At 45.7% G+C, this 21,164-nt stretch overlaps 1 protein-coding gene across 1 annotated transcript in view; it reads right to left on the bottom strand.

Moving 5' to 3' along the window:
- Positions 1–4,136: 4,136 nt before the first annotated feature.
- The window catches only part of Twsg1 (twisted gastrulation BMP signaling modulator 1), a 37,247-nt gene continuing 20,219 nt past the window's right edge, over positions 4,137–21,164 (bottom strand). Inside the window, exons 4-6 of the mRNA XM_052192971.1 lie at positions 10,069–10,314; positions 7,249–7,458; positions 4,137–5,799 (exon numbers count right to left, since the gene is read on the bottom strand). Of these exons, the coding sequence (XP_052048931.1) occupies positions 7,277–7,458; positions 10,069–10,314 (428 nt within the window). The 3' untranslated portion in view covers positions 4,137–5,799; positions 7,249–7,276. The remainder of the gene's footprint in view (positions 5,800–7,248; positions 7,459–10,068; positions 10,315–21,164) is intronic.

The following is a 21,164-nucleotide window of genomic DNA, read 5'->3' as shown; positions in this document are numbered from 1 at the left end:
TTCTTTCCTAACTCTTGCTTTTCTGGGGCCAGAAACCACTGGCTTCTGGTGAGAAACACTTGCTGTTTAACAGTGGGGCTGGGGGAGTTGTTCCTTTACTCATGAGCCCCTCACTGATTAGTGAGAGGCGTTAACTCCCTGAGAGCCAGAAAAAGATGGAAAAGAAAGTCATGCATGCAGAAAAAAAATCTTTTATGCAGGCAATATGTACAGACATACACTCTGGTCAGGTCTGACAGTCTGTCTTATCAGCTGCACGAGTATTTATGCATATTTATGTACATACACATATTCCAACATACTGTATGTAGAGACAAACATATATACATATATGCATTTGGATGGATAGGGCAGAGGCCCCCACACACATTTGGTTGTTACCACTTTTTTCCTTCTTTCTGGCCTTCTTATACCTTCTGAGACAAAAGTTCTTCAGAAAATTACCTTGCAGATCAAATGTTGCACAAAAGGGGAATGACAGAAGGATGTCCAAAGCAAGTTCAAACCAGTGTTTCACTCTGTAAGCTTATCATAAGTTCAGAGCAACATTTGCGTGTGGCCTGGCTTTATCATAGTGCACTCTAGTGGCCTCATCCTTGGACCTGACCTGGAATGAAGGTTTTTACTTGATCATAAATTTGTCCCAAGCCTATTTCTCTTTTTAGAGTAATTGTGAAAGCTCAGTGTATCCTTATTATGCGGCCTGAACTTGCTCTTCTGTGAGGAGTCGGCACATTCTATTCTCTCTCTCTCTCTCTCTCTTAAAAATAAATCGTAAGAAACAAATCTCTCTCTCTTTTTAAAGGTTTATTTTATGTATATGAGTACACTGCAGCTGTACAGATGGTTGTGAGCCATCATGTGGTTGCTGGGAATTGAACTCAGAACCTCTGCTCACTCTGGCCCAAAGATGTATTTATTGTTATATGTACATTGTAGCTGTCTTCAGACACACAGAAGAGGGCATCAGATCTCATTACAGATGGTTGTGAGCCCCCACATGGTTGCTGGGGTTTGAACCTGGGACCTTCGGAAGAACAGTCAGTGCTCCTAACCACTGAGCCATCTCTCTAACCCCTCACACCTTTCTTGATTCTGACTTTATTACATCTTTCTGGCAAAACAGCAGAGTACCTGAAGCAGGAGATGTTTCTGAAAAACAAAAGCCTGGCTGTTCACTATTGCTCTGACTCCCTGCCGGGTAACTCTGGGCTTTGAGGCCCAGGGGCACAAAGGCCTTATTTACTGGAGAAGGGAGCAGGCACTACCTTCACAGGTATGTGAGATGAGCTGGCTACACCAGGAGGATAGAGGTCACATGCCACACAATCATCTTGCCATATTGTGCGGTGGCTGTGACTAGCCTCAGTGGCTTCTCAAAATCCAGTAAGGGAGGCCGGGCGGTGGTGGAGCACGCCTGTAATCCCAGCACTCTGGGAGGCAGAGGCAGGCGGATTTCTGAGTTCGAGTCCAGACTGGTCTACAGAGTGAGTTTCAGGACAGCCAGGGCTACACAGAGAAACCCTGTCTTGAAAACACCAAATCAAAAAAAAAAAAAAAAAAAAAAAAATCCAGTAAGGGGAAGTTTTGTCTCTCTGGCCAGCAGATAGGGGTCTCGAGTTTCCCAAGATCCAGCTGAGAACTCCCCAGGCCCCAGTGCCAGCAGGAGGTGGGGGGGAAGGAGGCTTTCTCCGTGTACCTTTTCAATGCTGAAGCTGCAGGTTAAAAGGAGAGCGTGACTTAAGTCTCTAGGCTTAGTGACTCAGGCTTGGGCCAGGTCACTTGAGCCCAGGAGTTTAAGGCCAGCCTAGACAATAAAATCAGATTGCCTTGAAAATTAAATTGAGTCAAAGATGACACTGTAATAGTTTGAGTCACACATCTAATTGACTTCTACTAGATATTTATCGATCAGGGTGTGTCCTCTACAAAACATTGAGGACTCTCACCAAAACAGCGGGTGTCACAAATTTAGATTAAGGGAATGGCATAGAAAAAACGACTTGACTGGTTACAATCTCCTGCATCTAGCTATTTTTGGTAACAATTAAAGCAGGCGGCCTTTCTTTTGCTCAGATAGACTGGAGTCTGCGCTTGCAGGGAAAACTGGCCTCTTGGAGGACTGGCCAGCTTTCCTAAGGTCTGGGTCTGGGGGGTGGGGGTGGGCGGGGAAGAGGCTAGTTTGTCCTGCTTGTTGCTGCAAAAGCTTTGGCCAAAACAATGACCTCCAATCATTTTTGGCCAACATTGGGTAAAATAAATTTGCTTTTTATTGGATAAAAAAGAAAATAATCAAAATCAAAATATTAAAGACCCACGATTCCTAAAACATCTCCCCAACTCTGCACTGCAGCCTTCCCCCCATCCCCTTGGTCGAGGGGACTGCCAGGTTGTTTGGATACAGGAAGAGTAGACATTCTCAGGGCTATATAACCACATGGGAAACTGGATTCTGCATCTCCACGGGTGCAAGGGGATGTTATGTGAGCTGGACTTAGACAACAAAGCTCTGTATGTCACGTGGGGGCAGCAGAGTAGAGCAGGAGCCGTGGTCACCAGAGGCTGGGAAGCAAGGGGTCGGACCACTGGAAACAGTACAGATGGGCGGGGCTCACTGGGGTGTTCCACAGCAGGACAGGAGAACCACTGCTGGCAGGAACTAATAGAATTTAACGAACCAGTACATTTTCAAATAATCGTAACACAAAAAGTCAATGTTTGAGGTGACAGATGTGTGTGTGTGTGTGTGATCATTACACACTGTATCCCACAAGTATGTCTAATTAATATGTACCAATTTAAAAAAAATAGAATCTCTCTACATTGTCTTATATGGAGCTTGCTATGTGGACCATGCTGACCTTGAACTCAGAGAGAGCAGAGATCCTCTTGCCTCACCAGTGCTGGGATTATAGGTGTGCACCATGGCTCCTGCCAGCGCCTTGAAGGGACAGGTGCGCCTGGCACTGTTCTGCCTCCTGGATGTCTGAGCACCGAAGCTTCGGGTGTGGCCTCCCATGTGCACCTCAGCTCCAGCCTCCGCAGCACTGTGTGCCACTGGAACAGCTTTCCTGCCTCTCCTCAATCTCCATCTCCTCATCTTCTCTCTTCGGTACAACATCCTCTACACACCAATCACAGCACTTACGTGTTCTCTGACATGGCATACATTTTACTCCGTGCGGTGGTTTGAATGAGAACGGCCTTCGTGGGCTCACATATCTGAAGGTTTGGCTCCCAGTAGAGGGACTACTTAGCAAGGGGTAGGAGGTGTGTAGGTGTGTCACTGGGGGTGGACTTTAAGGTTTCAGAAGCCCACAGCAGGCCAGCCTCCATCACTCTGCCTGCTGCTGTTGCCAGGTAAGCTCCCCAGAGACTACCCCTTGGACAGCCCTAAAGCCAAATAGAAAGTCTTCCCTGTTGGCCGCACAGGGAACTTGCCCAAACCATGCAGCCCAGGCCTTTTTATTTTATTTTTTATTCACAAAAACCCATACCCTGGTTGGCACATTTCAGTTAGCAAGAAGCAGAACTGCAGGGTTAGTACAAATAGGAATTTCCCTCGAGGATTGGCCCAGCCACACCCTGGGCTGCTGCTTTGGCTGGGTCTCCTGCTTTGGCAGGCGGGCTAGGTCTTCGCTCCTGCCTTGGTGGGTGGTGTTGCTATGTGTTGGGCTTCAAGGCCTGAATGGTGGTTCTGTCATGGCATCCGATGTACTAAGTTTGTGAATCAGCACTCCGTCACTGCTCCAGCACTGTGCCTACCTATCTGCTGCCTGATCCCCGCCATGACGACCAGGGACCAACCTCAGAACCATAAAGCAAGCTGTCAGTTAAGCGCTTTCTTCATAAGCTGCCTTGATTGTGGTGTCTCTTCACAGCAATACCACAGTGAGACCCAAATGTGCTGGGCCACACTCATGGCTGCCTGTCACATGACACGCCTGTCAGGTCTGTCTGCTAAATCACTCTGTAAGGCAGCTGCAGTCATGGCCTGCAGGAGCAGAAAGGTGACGCATTTGCTTCACACTAGTACGAGCTGGCCCAGCGGACTCTGTGGGGACATCCTGCAAGGTAGGAGTGTTAACACCACAGTCAGCGTTCTCTGCAGAAATTAATAAAAAACATGACTCAACTCACAGTCATTTCTATTTTTTATTAAAATACCTTTTTGACTACAGAGACAACCAATGAAAATGTACACAATTACATATTTAAATTGTCAGTCATGTTAAATGCAATCAGCATAGACTCTTGGGAATGAACAAAGTCTTTAAAGTCCTTAAAGATGCTTCCTAAGTACAGACCTTTAAACCATAACCCAGTCTCAGCATCTCATTTTCCAGAGTTTCACTTTCTTTTTTTCTAAATTGATGCTTTTTAAAAATTCCAAATATTTGTTCAAATATGCTAACAACGTTATTTTCTGAAACTTTACAAGTTATACTGTGGTGTGAAGGCCTCTTTCACAGCATCCTGCGTAAAAAAATAGTACATTTTACTTGAATATGTTTTGCTTTTGTACCTTAATTATGAATAAGCTGCAGTCCTAACTAAATGTATAGGGAAAACATTGTTTTATCATAAATGTTATAAAAAAAAAAAAAAACCTGCCCTTCTCTTGCTATAGGGAAGTAAGTACAAATGAATTTAGTAACAACAAATGAATTTAGATTCACAAGCTAGTGTTTGTCTCTTGTTAGTACTGGGGTGGAACTGGGGCTGCACCGCGACAGGGAGAGCCCGGGCATCAGGGTTCAACCTCAGCCCGTAAAGTCCAGTGTCTTTGCATCTGGCTATAAGAAAAACATCGTTTTTTATTGAAAAAGAACCATAAACTATTACGTACTCTTCAGTAAGGGAGCGTAGCTGCTGGAATGGTGTGGAAGGGCGAGACTGCGCTAGCTTCTGGGAGGCAGCTAGTTCCTGAATATTTAATTTCAATCTAGGAACAAAGCACTACTCCAAATGCCGAGCACGGGAGTTGTGCTTTCGGAGCAGTATCTCTGTGGACCCGGGCTGGCCCCGATCCTTGGATCATCTTGGTCAGCCTCTCTGTGGTGGGAGTGCAAACCTGTCAGGGAATGGCTGCTATTTCTTCAAGGTCTTGGCAAACCAGGAGAAATACACAAAATTTGATTATAAAATTTATCTCAGTGGGGATCACTTCTAATGGGAAAAACAAGGCAGTAAAAAATTTAAAGCAAGTGATTTAAAAAATTGTTCATAGAAAATGTACAGGGTAAAAAAGACACACTGTATTTTAAATTTTAATAATGAAAAGTTTTAAAAAGAAGGCGACATATTTTAACAATGTTTATGGCCATCATTAAGAAAATGTGAGGATGGCCGCCTGGTCTACATAGCAAATTCCAGGCCATCCAGGGCCGCAGAGATCTCAAAACAAACCAAACCAAACCATGACAGCAACAACAAAAACAAAGAAAACACAAGACATACTGCTAGAGGCCATCTGAGCATTCTTCCGTCAGAGTGTAAACTTTCTTGAGAATCAGCAGCTGAGATGGAACAGCTCGCTGTGGTCCTTCACAACTCCTGATTTCAAGAAAACCCACAGCCCTGCGGGAGCTCAGAAGGAAAGGGCTGACATGTCTCCAAGGCACCTTTAAAGAGAGGCACTCTAGGTAAAAGTGAGAGGACACCTTGATGTTTAATAATCACATACATCCACGTTCTACGTCGGCTTCTTAGAAGGCTGGAATTTCTTGAATATTCGTCAGCTACTGGGAATAGTATGGTTCATAATGAATAGCCACGATACCACAAATGATCTTGTAACTATTCAAATAAGAATACAAAGTGTGTTTAAGAACATTTCTCATGTACTAAAATATGTAGCCATATAAAGATTATTCCTAAAAAGTTACTCTTAATTCAGATATGCACTAGAGAAAAACAGTTCTATAAAATCGAGCCTGTGCATTATAAATATTTGTCTTGGATTGATGCTTGAGGTGAGAATTTTGTTACTGTGAAGGGCATGTAGTACTGAGGCTCATCACTATTGAAATACTGTATAAGAAGCTAACTAGATAATTCTGTAGTATGCTAGGAGTAAACATAGTGAACAGATTCCCCCCTGTAATTTCAGAAATATAGCTTCTTAAAATGATACTTATTTAGATTCAGATATTCAGAAACAAGTGACCACAAATGGTTTTAAGGTGGGCCCTCCTCGGAGTTCCCCTTCTCCGCCCACACCTGCACGCCCTTCTTCAGCCCTCGTCCTTCTCACATGTGCTGGAGACCCAGCTGCTTTGCTGGTGCTGAGCCAGACCCTCTCCTGGCAGCCTCATGTTCAGCTGTGCTGTGGCCCTGGAAAGGGACAGTTGCCACCTGGCGCTCTGCACGGAGCCGCAGGGGGCGTCGTCACAGCCCTGCTGCTTTCACCTCGCTGTTCTCGACCCAGATCCTCATGGCGCATTTGTTGACGTTTCACAGGTATGCCATGAGACTCTTGGCAGAGGCAACTCTGCTATACCAATGAACAGAGATAACTCTACATCGCTGCACCAGCACTGCGGGTGAGCATTGAGAGCGCTACACGACAGATTTAGATTTCACCATGTAGGAGGTTTACATTTTTTAAAACAGTTATTTTTGTGTGTTCACGCACATGCACACCTGCATGCATGTCACTGTATGTATACGAAGGTCAGAGGACATCTTAGAGGAGCTGGCGCTTTCCTTCCACTACATGGGCTCTGGGGATCAAACTCAGGTCATCAGGCTTGGTAGCAAGCCCCTTTATCCACTGAGCTGGCTCGCTGGCCCTAGGTAAAATCTTTCTGTTGTAAAATATAGTAAACATCTACTTTCTAAAACCAATGTAAATGAAATTAAGTTTTGGTGTGGCTTGAATGTGAGCTGTTAGAATTATAAATTGCATATAAAGCAGATAAGCCAGCCAAGGCACAATCGAGAGAGGTGTGACTACAGGGCCTGGAATTCTAGAACCGGCAGGTGAGAACCACGTGTCTACCAGGCTGTGCTATCACGTTTAAAACAAAAAGCGTTTGGGAAGCTGCAAGAAGACAGCACCTTCTGTCAGAAGGTCAGGCCTTTTCTGGACTCCTCTGAACCTGATTCTCAAGTGACTAAGGTTCTACTGAATCCAATGGAAGGCATATGCTAACAGGCATCAAACATAAAGCACGGTTACAATAATATCATTTAACACACTCCTAGCATACTACACTCATGATTTCTGCACACTTCATGACTTACTGCTTTGGTTTGCACTTCTTCTCCCTCGTTAAAACATGCAGTTCATACACTTGACAGTCTTGCTCCCATAGTCGATGCACTCTGGGCCCACGCACTCGCAGCAGGCGTTATGAAACCAGCGGTACTTGGAGGCCCCCATGGACTCGCAGGATATCTTACACTGGTGTATAGACATGCAGTCATCAAAGTACACCACAGTGCACATGTGCTCTGAAATGAAAACGAACGTGTCAGTACAGACAGGAAGAGCTCCTGCTCACTCAGAGAGAACCACTGCACTGTCCAGTTCTCTCACTGCCCATCAGCACAGGACAAAAATGAGCGACAGAAGATCTTCATTTGGGGACAGATGCTCAGTTTAGACGAAAGCAGCAAAGACACGAGCTGAGGTTGGACTGTCTGGTGTAACAAGGGTCCGTGAAGCAACATAGTTGTTTCCTACTGACATTTCTCCAAACACACATGTCCCTAGTCCAAAGATGTTTGAAAAACACTGTCCTAAAGAGGTACTGAGACTTTGTACTCAAGCAAGTAGTCCAATGCTGCACAGTGATTACCAATGCCCATCAGCAAGTAGACTAAAAAGACTTTCTAGGCCTGCTCTCCAACAGGAGAGTCACATTTTTAACTTTGCAAGTTGTGAATCCCATGCAGCTGCCTAGCTATGGTAAAATATAACAGAAATAAGCTAAAGAGGGTAAGTCATTCACAGAGAGCGCATGGTGACAGTTGGGGTCTCTTGAGGATGGAGGAACATGCGCTGCTGTTGTGGACACGGGGTCTCTTGCTCTTGCAGCCGAGATGTCCTTGCCTCAGCCATCTGACCTGGGATTGCATACATGCATGTGGCACCTCATCTGGCTCGGACTAAGTTGTTTATAGGGCCACACAGAGAACGAATGAACAGAGGGAGGCCGAGGAGAAAAGGCTGTGCTATGGCGATAACAAGCGAAGCTTCCCAGCACTGGAGGATGGAACCCTGGAGATGACGACAGTGTCCATGGGAGTGGGGCGAAGGCCAGGCACAGTGACACAGAGATGTCTTCCCAACACTCAGATGGGGCAGAAGGATCATGAGTTCAAAGCTAACCTGGGCTACACAATGAATTCAAATACATATCAAAATAGTTTCAAAGAAAGAAAAAAGGCTACTGGGATGGCTCAGTGCACAAAGTCCTCGCCATACAAGCTTCTCCCGAGTTTGACCTGAGATGCACTTCCCGGGGCTCTGCTGACGTGCTGTGTGCACTGCACACGGTGTGCTGTGTGCACTGCACACGGTGTGCTGTGTGCACTGCACACGGTGTGCTGTGTGCACTGCACACGGTGTGCTGTGTGCACTGCACACGGTGTGCTGTGTGCACTGCACACGGTGTGCTGTGTGCACTGCAAAGGGCTTCGCCGACACACTGCAGCAATGTCTGCCCCTTACCACACACACACACCCTAATGAGCAACTTACCCACTGCCCCTTACCCACTGCTTGTGTTTTAGAAATGAGGAAACCAGAGCAGTGGGGCCAGAAGGGCTGGCAACAAGCAATCACTGACAACTAGAACCCACTAAATACATTTCATCTAACTTTATCCCATATATATTTACTGAAAACCTACCATGGGCTAGTCATTACAGACTCAAAGAGTAATCAGAGTCCAAAGAGCTAGGTAAAAAAAGTAAGCCTATCAGTTCAAAACAAACTGCAAATTGAGCTGTGTAAATGCTAAGAGGAAGAAGAGGCACCAAAGAAACCCTTAGCTCTGTGTTTCCAAAATCTGGTTTGAAACCGTCATGAGTTGAAGAAACTTCGGAATCAATAGGTATCTGTGACACTCATTACACTTCAGCATGAAAAAACAGCAGCAGAGCATTTGTGTCACAATGCACATTCCCAGGATCCCCAAAGCCTGAAGCAAGTCAAGGGTCACACCACCACGTGACAAAGGTCAGGCTGCCTTGTAACAAAGGCTGTCCTGATTGTATTGTTAATGTGCAAAGTTCTATTTTATACTGGTCAGATTATAATGAAGGGCACAATAGTGAGATTAAGAAAGAAGTTCAGATGCTAGCGTCTGTGTGTGCGTAATTCCTCTAACACTGTAAGGCACAGCTGCGAGCCAGGGTAGGACGCAGCTGCAGTCCAGTGTGGCCCTATATGGGGGACTGCCGCAAGTTCTAGGCCAGCCTGGGCTGCGTTTGGGATCTTATCTCACAAACCTAAAACAACAGCCACATCAAGTGTATTTTCATAAATACATTATTCTTCTACTATAAACCTGTATTGAAAAACATGGACAACTTTATATCAAAACTATATTCTGTTTATAATACTCCAAAATTATGACATGATCTATTGTCACTAGTAAAAGCTCTTTGACAGGATTCTCAGATGAGCAGAGATCATTCTCTTGTCTCTTCTGTGATCACAGTCGCGTGCACTGACAGCTGCCTGCATGGTCTACACCTAGAGATGAGCTGTCTTAGAAGACTGTTTCTTAGCTGATGGGCAGCAGGCTGGCCGAGAAGGCAGAGCTTTCGCTGCACACACCCAGCCTGAGTTTAGTCCCGGAATCAACAGTGGAGGGGCAGGACAGACTCCGCAAAGTTGTCCTGTGACCTCCACAAGTGTGATAGTGTGTGCCCACACTCAAACACACACAGGCACAATAACAAAATCCTTGTTATTCAATGGGGCAGCACAGCAGACACCTGAGAGCAAACACAGATGCTGTGTATAAAGAATAGCTAAAGTTTGACTCAAACACCAGACCTAGGAGGTTTGGTGAGGTTCTAACCACAGGGACACCAGAGTGGAATGGGTACCTTTGTCGCTGCCACTGGGCACAGACACATTTTGGTGGTGCGGCTGGTTCACAGTCTCTAAGAAGGAGACCAGGTTTTCGTGGTGTGACAACTCCTCTGCCACTGGGAAGGAGACAATGTTCCAGTTCAGCTGGGTGTCGCCCTCTGTCAGGGCCCGGAACAGGGAGGGGATGGGCTCGTGCAGCTCCTCCACCGTGCTCTTTGATGTGGGGGGCGTGTCGCTGTAATTCCGAGGGTTACACATACCTGGGGAAACAGAGGCCACAAGTTCAGTCTCCTTACGGATTATAACATTGCAGAATTCTGCTAATTCCCTGGAATGAAAGCTCTGTATCTTAACACTGTGATTAGCACAGATATGTAGGAATGTGTGTGTGTGTGTAAGACATGGAATGTCAGCTTTTACTGACTCAATCAACAGTGTGAGCATGAAAGCTGGGCCTAGGGCTCGGGACTGCTAGAGCGCTCTGCAAGCTCCCAGTTCAAACCCCAGCACTGTAAAGCTGTGTGGAACTGCACACCTGCAATCCCAGGCTGGAGTTCACCTCCTAGGTCAGGGTGCACAGAATGAACAGAAGTGGGGCCAGGCTATAAAACCTCAGGGCTCGCCTGGTGTCCTACTTCTCCAGGGAGGCTCCACCTCCTAAAGGTTCCACAGCACTCCTAACAGCACCATCAGCTGGGACCAGGTGTTTAAACACACGTAGTGGGGGACAGTTCATCATATCCAAACCAAACCATAGCCCAAGGATGATCTTCAACTCCCAACCCTCCTATCCGTAACCTTTGTGTGCTGAGGTTACAGATGTGTAAGACAACATCTGGGTTCATGTGGTGCTGGGGAGCAAGCCCATGACCTTGTGTATTCAGACAGGCACTCCTTGTCTGTTACACTTTAAAAACAAAATCACACTTCACGCTTTAATAGCAACTCTCTAATATGGAGTTTTGGGTCTTCCCTGGAGTACAAGTTTGAAAAGTTAAGGCAAAATTTATAAACTCTTTAAATTTTATAAATTTAGGGATGAGAAATCTGTCTGTCTGTCTGTAGAATAATGTGTAGCTCTCTCATAAAATGTAAGATATCTGAACTTAACAATTTAGATCATGTGGCAGCATAGCACTTTACTCAGTGAGGAGACAGGCTCAAATAAAGCAAATGTCTTGTCTGCTATTACATAATCTAGGAACAGGGCCAGAGTCATGACTCAACTGCTCTCATGATCACTGTTGCAATTACCACATGCTACAAGTAACCCTCAAGTGCAGCGCACAGCCAGCGCTGCTAAGCAGACTGCTGTTTCACACACACAAGTCCTCTGCCAGACTCTATGGTAAAAAGAACCAGTAACCAGAGAAGAAAGGGTGAACGTCTGAGTTCAAAGGTTGGACTTAAACTCCAGTGCTTATCATCAGAAGGATCATTAGATTACAGAAAATTCAGTGTCCTACATTTATAAACTTAGGGAAAAGGCTTGTAATTTACATATTAACCATCAAAGCCAGGACATAAGGGGACCGTGTAGGTGAGGGCATGAGGGGACCGGGTAGGCAAAGGATGGATTTCATTCTGGGAAGAGAAAGAATGGAAACAGTCAGGACCCACAAAGGTGACAAGACAACTAAAAGGCACAGACAGACAGATCTGACACCGGACAGTAAGGGACAGTGGGCAACTGCATATCTGGCACCTAGGGCGGGAAGGAGTGGAGCTTCGGAAGGCCTGTCACACTCCTTAGGGCAGCTAGCTTCCTCCAGTCTGAGGGGGCTGGAGATGGGCCCGAGAGCCGGCTGCTCTGCTCTCCAGAAGCAGCCTACAGGAAGGATGCCGGTCCCCACTCAGAGGCACAGGGTCCTGAAAAGGAAAGACAGTTTCTGCCACGGGGTCACAGCTGCTCAACACAAGGACTGACACAAGCAGATGAGATGACAAAGAACTGAACATCTGCTCCACAGGCCTGGATGAAAGGCAGTAGTGTGAGGGAGGAGTACCAGTGACCTGGTGAGGAGCACCAGTGACCTGGTGAGGAGCACCAGTGTCCTGGTGAGGAGAGGGGCTCGAGAATGGGGAGTTTCAACATCTGAACCCCATACAAGTCCAACACAGATACAGGGGAAAGCATCGCCAACAAACCACTAAGTCAGACAAGAGAATAAACGTTAGGGGTGGAGGTCAAGGACGGCAAAATGTTGGCATCAAAGTGTCACTAAAGGAAAAAATATTGTTTACTGCTCCGTGTGTGTGTGTGTGTGTGTGTGTGTGTGTGTGTGTGTATGTGTGTGTGTACGTACGCGCGCATGCGCGCACATGCTCTAAGACAGGGTCTCTATACAGTGCAGACTTGCCTTGAATTCACCATGTAGCCCAAGCTGGCCTCAAATTTATGGCTATCCTCCTGTCTCAGTCTCCCAAGTGCTAGGATTACAGCATATACCATGATCAGGTGGAATGGCATATTTCAAGTCCCGAGAGTCCAACTGCTAAATCCAGCAAGCTTGTCTTTTAAAATGGTGAAGAAATAACACAGTGTAGGATAAGGACGCACTAAAATGGCTCATGACCACTACGCTGTTGTTAAAGGAATTCTACATCCACTTTACATGGGTAGCGCCACCCACTCATCTGTGACAGACACCTACGCTCTGTCCACACGTGAGCAGCCTGATACTTGTACTTCTGTACTACTAAGCTTAGGATTGTTGGACACAGAATAAAGCTTCAATAAGTCTTGAGGAAAATATACTCTCAGCCGCATGCTTGAGAGTCTGAAGGCCTAGTTTCTCCTCACAGGAGAGCTCAGAGCCCTTCCTCACAGCCTCAGCCAGGGCTGTCTGTCTCCCGCCTCTCCTGTGTGGCTGTTTTCCAATGGTTCTTAACTCAGTTAAGCCTGCTGTTTTTCTTCACTGAGTGTTTTTCTCTTTGTTTTTCTGTTCTATTTATGTTCCATTGGTCTTCTATTATAACTTTTATTTCTCTCTCCCATGAAGAATGCAGATTTTCTTTTTAAAAAGACATAAAGGCTGGGTGTGCTAATGCACACCTTTGATCTCAGCATCCAGAGGCAGAGGCAGGTGGATCTCTGTGAATTCCAAGGCAGCCTGATCTACACGGCGACTTCCAGGTCATTGTGGGCTACACAGTGAGATCCTGTCTATTAAGGGGCACAGTCAGGAGAGGACCAGTATAAGTGGGGAGGGCAGGACAGCATGCAGAGGTGGTAACTATGGTAATAGCACTCTGCAACCATCTATGAAAATCTCATGGTGGAACTCCACTCTTTGCCCACTTACTATATGGTGAGAAGAAAGCTTAGTTCTTACCCAGCTACAAACAAGAGCTAAGTGAGCCAGTGGCTGCTGAGGGCGGGGTGAGCTGTGTCCCTGGGCCCTGCACTGCCTGCCTTCTCTACCCGCCTGCATGCCCTCCCCGAACACTAGTTTCTGACTGTGAAAGCACAGGTTCCCGCCTCAGCCTTCCAGGCTGACTACATCATCACACCCAGGTATTATTTTTTTCTAAAATCTTCTAGAATCATAACTTTTTTATACATGTTTATAAAGGATTATCTATAGGTAAGTCTTTCTTAAAAATCGCTTAGTACTCTGTGGAGTCTTTCAACTTGAAGAACCTCTCACTCCAAAACTGGGACATTTTCTTCTATTATTTTTTGACTTTTAAATTTTATTATTTATTTATTTATTTATTTATTTATTTATTTATTTATTTATTTATTTATATTTAGAGACAGTTTTCTCTGTATAACAGTCCTGGGTGTCCTGGACCTGGCTTTGTAGACCACGCTAGCCTTGAACCCAGACAGATCTGCCTAATTGCCTCCTGAGTGCTGGGATTAAAGGTGTGCTTCAACCACACCTGGCTGACTTCCCCCCTCCTCTATTTTAAATCTTTCTCTTCTTGAGTATCCTGTGTTTTCCATCTGTTTGTTCTATAGTGCAAAACATTCTAATTCATATTTATTTTGTCATTGTATGTGTCTGGGTGTTTTACCTGCATTCATATCTGTGACATCTATGTACTGTGTGCATGCAGTGCCTGTGGAGGCCTGAAGAGGGCACTGGATCCCCTGCAACTAGAGTTAGAGACAGCAGTGTGAGCCACCATGTGGGTGTAAGAACTGACCCTGGGTCCTCAAAGTGAAGCCAGTACTCTTAACCACTGAGCCATGTCTCCAGTCCCCCAAATTGGTATTAATTTCAATATTCAATATAGATCCCTTTTAATTAATATTTATCTACTCATATTGAAATGAACATTTTCTGTAACTGTTTTCTATAGTACAGATACTCACCCTCCAGGTTGCTGGCCCACTGTATTCCTTTGTGTGCAGTCCTTAGACTGGGGACAGTCTTCACTCTCTGTAGTGCCTGCATGATGAAGGCCTAATTTTGACCCTCGTCTAGAGTTTCTCCGAGGCACCGATTACACTGACTCTATAGAGCCTCTAAGGGTTTACATGGGACTATTCCAACATAATCGCTTTTAATGGAAACTATTAGAATTTGTTCCAATCTGTTTATAAAATAGTTAGTGATAATCTCTCTTTCCCTTTAGATAGCTAACAAAAACCCAATTAAGCTTCCATCTTTTATTTCTCTTTATTGTTTCAGCGTTTCCATTACATCTTTTCATTTGATTTTACTAGTATCTTTCGTGCAAGGGTAGATGATAGGTAAATGTAAGCTATCACAATGAGCTGGAAGACATATTTACTTAAGAGATGAACATTTCATTAAACACTCCTTCTATCTTTTCTAGATATTTGGTTGTAGTTTCTTATATAGCATAGCGATACATCTAAGAACATTACAGTGTCCTGGAGAGATGGCTCTGTGGCTAGGAGCATTGGCTGCTTTTCCAATGGACCTGGGTTTGACTCCTAGCACCCACGTGGTAGCTCATAACCATCTGCAACTCCTGTCCCAGGTATGCAACATCCTCTTCCGACTTGTGTGGGCACTGGGCATATGTGTGGCACAGATGTACACCTGAGTCTGTGGTTAACACTCTCTTTCTCACTCTGTCACAGTCAATCCAGTCAAGAAAACCAGTTACTAACATGCCTGTACAGTAACACTGCACAGGGTTCCTGAAAAGTAAAGGAAAGAATTCATGACAAGGGCTTGGCGTCAGAAATTAACTTTTTTAGTCAGCATACAAAATAATACCTGTCATCACAGTATCATCTCTCTCTCCCCCCTCCCATTCTCCGTGTGTGTGGTTTGTGTGTGTGTGTGTGTGGTGTGTGTGTGTGTGTGTGTATGTGTGTTGGTTTTAATGGGATTGGCTTTTGAAGACTCATGTGTTTGAATGTTTGACACATAGGGAGTGGCACTATTAGGAGGTGTGGCCTTGCTAGAGGAAGAGTATATCACTTTGAGGTGGGCTTTGAGGTCTCAGTTGCTTAAGCTCTACCTAGTGTCACTTTCACTTCTGCTACTGGTGTGGATAAAGATGTAGAACTTTCTACTTCTTCTCCAGCAGCACGCCTGCCGGCATGCCACCATGTTTCCTGCCATGACAGTAACCCTTGGCAACTAACTAGTCCCAAGGACTAACCCTTGGCAACTATAAGCCAGCCCCAAGAAAATGGCTTTCTTTACAAATGCTGCTGTGGTCTTGGTCTCTTCACAGCAACAGAAACCCTCAGTAAGATGGGAAGGATTAGGAGCTGTGACCTTGCTGGAGGAGGTGTCACTGGGAGCGAGTGGGCTTTGAGGTTCAAAACTCTCACACCATCACCACCTCGTGCTCTGCCTCCTATTTGTGGATAATATTAAGTCTCAAGAACTCAGAAAGTCGCAGAGGTGCCTATTAACATCAAAATGGATGCCTGTTGGGTCTCCCAGCATCCCTCAGGACCTGCAGCTCCTCCCAGGGACTGGGCTTCCCTTCCTTCCCCCCCCCCCCCCATTTTAAGGCAGCCATTTTGGTTATGCTGGCCTCTTGGCCTGGGCCCCCCCTCTTCTTTCCTGATCTAGTTTAGTCAGCTGGCCATGTTGAGGCTGGACTCTCCCTCTGCTTGCTTCCCCCTTCCATCCACAATAAGAATCTCCTTCACACTTTGGGAGGAGCTCCCTCTTTTTTTTTTTTTCCCCATTCATCTGGTACCAAAGCCACAGACTGGGACTAGGCCTCTCCAACCAAGCTGCCAACCTGACTCTCCTGAGGTCTGTGTGGGACACTTGTCCCTGCTGCTCCCATCATACTTGATTCTAAATCTAGAGTTCACCTCTTCACTGCTTTTCCCCCATCAGCTCTTAACCAACCATCTCTCCTTGGTTACTTGTGTCTTCTCTGTGGCCTCCTGGAGTCTGCCACACCTTCCAGGCCTCCTGCCCTGAGGGAATCTCCCTACTATGCACTCTGGGGCCCCACCACAGGCAACTCTCTGTTTACTAAGCCTGCAGCTTCTCTGTGCCCTCCTCCAGTCTCTAAGACACTGGATCCCTGCCTCGCGTGGGGCTCCTGTAGGTTTCTTCTTGTCCTTCATGGCTGCACTGCTGTCTCAGCTCTCCTGGAGCTTACTGGAACCTTCCCTGTGGCATGAAGTGCGTCTTGAGACCCTTTCTCCTTTCCTCCTTAGATTCCATTTCTTCCACGGACCCAGAGATCTTACTAGTCTTACTGTAACAGCTTTGCCCCAGTACACAGCACAATGGCTAATGCACACTTGAGTTCCAAATTCTCAAAGACTGTAACAACTTCTGCCACCACACAAGCAAATGATCCCAAAGTCTCTTATCTCTAAGGTTTTTCAAGTTTCCATTCTTGAAAATCTTTTATCTCTATGATGAAGTGGAAACTTGAGGGTTCTTTGGAAGGTCAGTTGGATGGTGTTTGTGAGGCAGACATGTGAAGGAATGGACACAGGAGAGAGGAAGCTCTGCTAAAGCAAGCATGGAAAAGGACATGTGATGTCTGGAGGGTGTAAATAGGACTCATGGAGACAGAGTTTAGCTTGCTGGTACAGCCAGCTGTGCAACGCTTGTGGGTCTCACATCTTCGCTTTCCTGAGAGAGGCCCAGCCAAGAACTCCTGGTGTCCCTTCGGGTCCCCCTGTGGAGATGCACCATGTCTGAAGCCTGGCTGTCAGTTAGGCTGTGTCACTGCTGTTGCTATCCTGACTATCAAGCTGGACTGCTGGTGTATTCGTGAGGTGTTTGTGTGTGGATCAAGCTGTTTCTGCCTGCTCACCTGTGAACTAAACTGTTGATTTCTAGACAACACAAGTGGGAATTGCTCCAAAACACCTTTCTAAACAGGCCCACTTCCCAGTATCCTTTTTTTCCACTACTCCTTGGGTTAACAGGGAGGTTAAAGCATTTAAGAACCATCATTAAAAATAAAGTTTAAAAAAATTAAAGTTACAGTATGATTTCTCTACACTTTGTTCTCAAGAAATCTTTTAAGACTATTGTGTAGGGGCTAGGGAGCTGGCTCAGCGGTTAAGAGCACTGGTTGCTCTTCTAAAGGTCTTGAGTTCAAATCCCAGCAACCACATAGTGGCTCACAACCTTGTGGTTCCTGGGATCTGATGCCCTCTTCTGGGGCGTCTGAAGACAGCTACAGTGTACTTATATATAATAAATAAATAAATAAATCTTTAAAGGAAAAAAAGACTATTGTGTAAACAGTCTTTAATCTCAGGATTTGAAAATTTATTGGGTTTAATAAAAAATCTGTAGCAAAATTTGGCTTAAACCTTTTAACAAAAGGCTTATAGTTAACCTATACATGGATAATTTTAATTTCTACAACATAACTATATATGTGATATAACTTTTGTTTAGGATATATTGTGAATTTAAATTGGTGTCTTAGGGTTTTACTGCTGTGAACAGACCAAGGCAAGTCTTATAAAGAACAACATTTACTTGGGGCTGGCTTACAGGTCCAGATGTCCAGTCCATTATCATCAAGGTGGCAGCGTCCAGGCAGGCATGGTACAGGCTGAGAGCTCTACATCTTCATGCGAAGGCTGCTTGTGGAAGACTGACTTCCAGGCAGCTAGGATGAGGGTCTTATAGCTCACACCCACAGTGACACGCCTTCTAATAGTACCACTCCCTGGGCTGAGCATATACAAACCATAAGACTTGGATTCAACTCTTGTTTAAACTGAGTCATATAAAAAGTTCTGATATCCTATAATGATGTGCTCACTATAAAGGAATTAAGTCCCCAATCTTTATGAACTGAATTTATAGTTTAAAGTCTTATTTTGGTTCTAAAGGATCTTCAATTAAATCTTTCATGCAATTTTTAAGGCTTAAACTTAGTAGGGATAAAGCTGTAAAATCCTAATCTTATAAAAGCCACTAACTTGTAAACTGTTAAAGATAATTATGACATGTAAGTTAATGACCAGTTAACTTACCGACCTCGTAAAGGACCCATGCTCTTCAATACTCTCAGAGCTATGTGCATAGCCAGCCACGTGTGGTGGCTTCCATATGCTTGGCGCAGGGACTGGCATGATTAGGAGGTGTGGCCTTGTTGGAATAGGCAGGCGTGGGCTTGTTGGAGAAAGTGTGTCACTGGGGGGGATGGGCAATGAGACCGACCTTCCTCCTAACCCTGTGGGAGCCAGCCTTGGCCATGGTGTGTGTTCACAGCAGTAAGACCCCATGCTAAGTACAACTGTGAGTCATTCACAAGGACGAGTCCTCTCTAGTCCCCTGTATGTGCTTTCAAGTTAAGCCTTGAAAAAAGTTACTTGCTTTAAGAAGTAACTAAAGACAAGTAAAGTTTATTTAACTCTGGTATACTTAATAGATCACCTTCCTCAAACTCTTGAGAGATCTGGTGGATACGGCATCTAAGATGTTTAATGGACTGCGAGCTCCAAGCAGCAGCGCCTGTGAGGTCTCGGAGGAAGACAGATGGGAGCCAACAAATCCACCTAGATGGTGGAAAGGCTAAGTAAGCATTGGGAAAAGTTCCCATGCCTCACCTGCCGCCAGGGCTCAGCCCTGAGGGTTGACTGTCTGCTGTCCTCTGCCTGGTCAGAGTGAGGTAGTTCCCCTAAATCCTCATCCACAGGAAAACCTCTCAGACACTCTGGGCCTGGCAGCCAAAGACTGGTGCTGCTCAGTGCTGCAGCTAATGATTTAATGCTGCCATGTTTGATAGCCAAAGACAGACCACTGCCCCCAGTGAAGCCACCCAGACCATGGGAGCCTACGGTAACTGCCCAGGTAGCAGTCAGCCTGGTGCTTTAACTGATGCACAGGTCATCTGGATTATACCACCTGCCGAGGCTTAGCCTCTGCTCTCCAAGGACGCTGCTGGCTAGGCTGAGTAGGTTTGCTGGTTAAACAGCAGCAGTCAGACCAGCTCTTTACCCAAGACTGCAGCTGCCTGGTCAGTTCATTGAAATCAGGCCTCAGGACTCTTGTCCTAGAGCTGCTAGGTCTCCTGCGGAGAGAGGCTGACACTAGCTACTTTGCTGGCAGACCTCACTCTGAAAGAGATAAAGTCAGATTTCATTCTCTCTCTATGCCATTGTTAGACTTGGAGAGATCAGGGTTTTAACATTAATCAATGGAGTTCTGATAAACTTTTAATCTAGCCCTGGTAGTCTTCTAAGTATAGAGAAAGAGTGCTTCTCCTTTGGAAATCAGCTCTGTCCGATCTACACATCCGGCCCTCTGGATGTCACTTAAACTCCACTCATTTTTGGGTCCCTAAGGCTTTACTGTGACTCAGAGGCAGGAGTGGACTGCTTTCTCTACAGAGTGGATTCAGTATAGATGCAAATGGTGCTAATGTTAATATACCTAAAACTTTTATCTTTTTCTAAACTTATAAAATTCTTGTCAGGGAGTCATGAGACTTGGATCCACCTATTACAGGTCAAATGGACTCGAGATAAGTACTCTTGTCAACCAAGCTAAGGTGGGCAACCCCTTCCCCTGGTCTTGGGATGTGCCAAATGTACACCCAAGACAGAAGTTTTACCCTAACTTTACCTTCTGTTGTTAGTTTGTATCTGTCCCAGCAGATTGCCAATCAACTGCATGTATGCTCCCAAACCGCCTTCAACGGCCACTGCTGGTGTTCCCTGAAGCCTATATCCCAGAGGCCTCCAGAGCTGTCAGCATCTCACTAGTCCCAAGTGGTTCCACAGAACCTGGGCAGAGAGCAAAACAGCTACCACCCAGTCTACAATACACCTGTCTCCCTTCTCAGCTTTGTGCGACATTCCAGCCTTCCCAGATCACCCCAGTTTTAGCAGGAAGTAGTTCTAGAAGAGATTACATCATTCCTTTAACATCAACAAAAGGCTAGAAGGTTATGTCTCAGAAACTTGGGACAAATGGCTAACTGAGGTGCCTATTAACATATCAAGACAGACACGGGCCAGTTCTCCCAGCATCCCTCAGCCCCTGTTGACTCCTCCCAGAACTCCTCACCTTACTTAAACCTTTCCCTCTCAGGGGCTGAGCTTCCTCTTCCCTTCCCCCAGCCTGATCCTATGTGACTCAGCCATCTTGGCAATACAGGGCTCTTAGCCTCTTGGCTCCGGCCACCTCTTCTGGTTGGTGGCTTTCTTGTTCTTCCTTCCCCTCATGGGCCTGTTTAGTCAGCTGGTCATGTTCCGCCTAGATTCTCCCCGCTGCCTGCTTTCTTCCTTATAGCTACAGTAAACGGTTTCATATTTTAGGAGTAGTTATATCCTCTTTTTATCTTTCATTCAGATAAGACGTAAGTTCTTGGCTATGGTCACAGTGCCGCCATGCTCCTCCACCATGATGGCTCTGACCTTTAACCCTCTGGAACTGTGAGCCTCCAAATTAAACGCTTCCTTTTATAAATTGACTTGATAATGGTGTTTTGTCACAGCAATAAAAAAATAGCTAAGACTCTGTGTGTGTGTGTGTTTGAGGGGGGGTAGAGGTGGGAAGAGAGAGGGGGAGAAAGAGAGAGAGAGGAGAATCACATGCTGTTCTCATCTATTCCTCTTCCCATGCCTCTCCCAGCAGCCCCTGCTCCAACACATTCTCTGTCTTCCCTCAGACAGCCTCTTGGCTTCTCTATTCATACTCTCCAGTACCGGCTCCATTTCTCACGT

The sequence above is a fragment of the Apodemus sylvaticus genome, chromosome 9 (genome assembly GCF_947179515.1).
Source record: "Apodemus sylvaticus chromosome 9, mApoSyl1.1, whole genome shotgun sequence".
Classification (NCBI taxonomy): Eukaryota; Metazoa; Chordata; class Mammalia; order Rodentia; family Muridae; genus Apodemus; species Apodemus sylvaticus.
The sequence above is the reverse complement of the archived record's forward strand: the minus strand, read 5'-3'. Positions and strand labels throughout refer to the sequence as shown.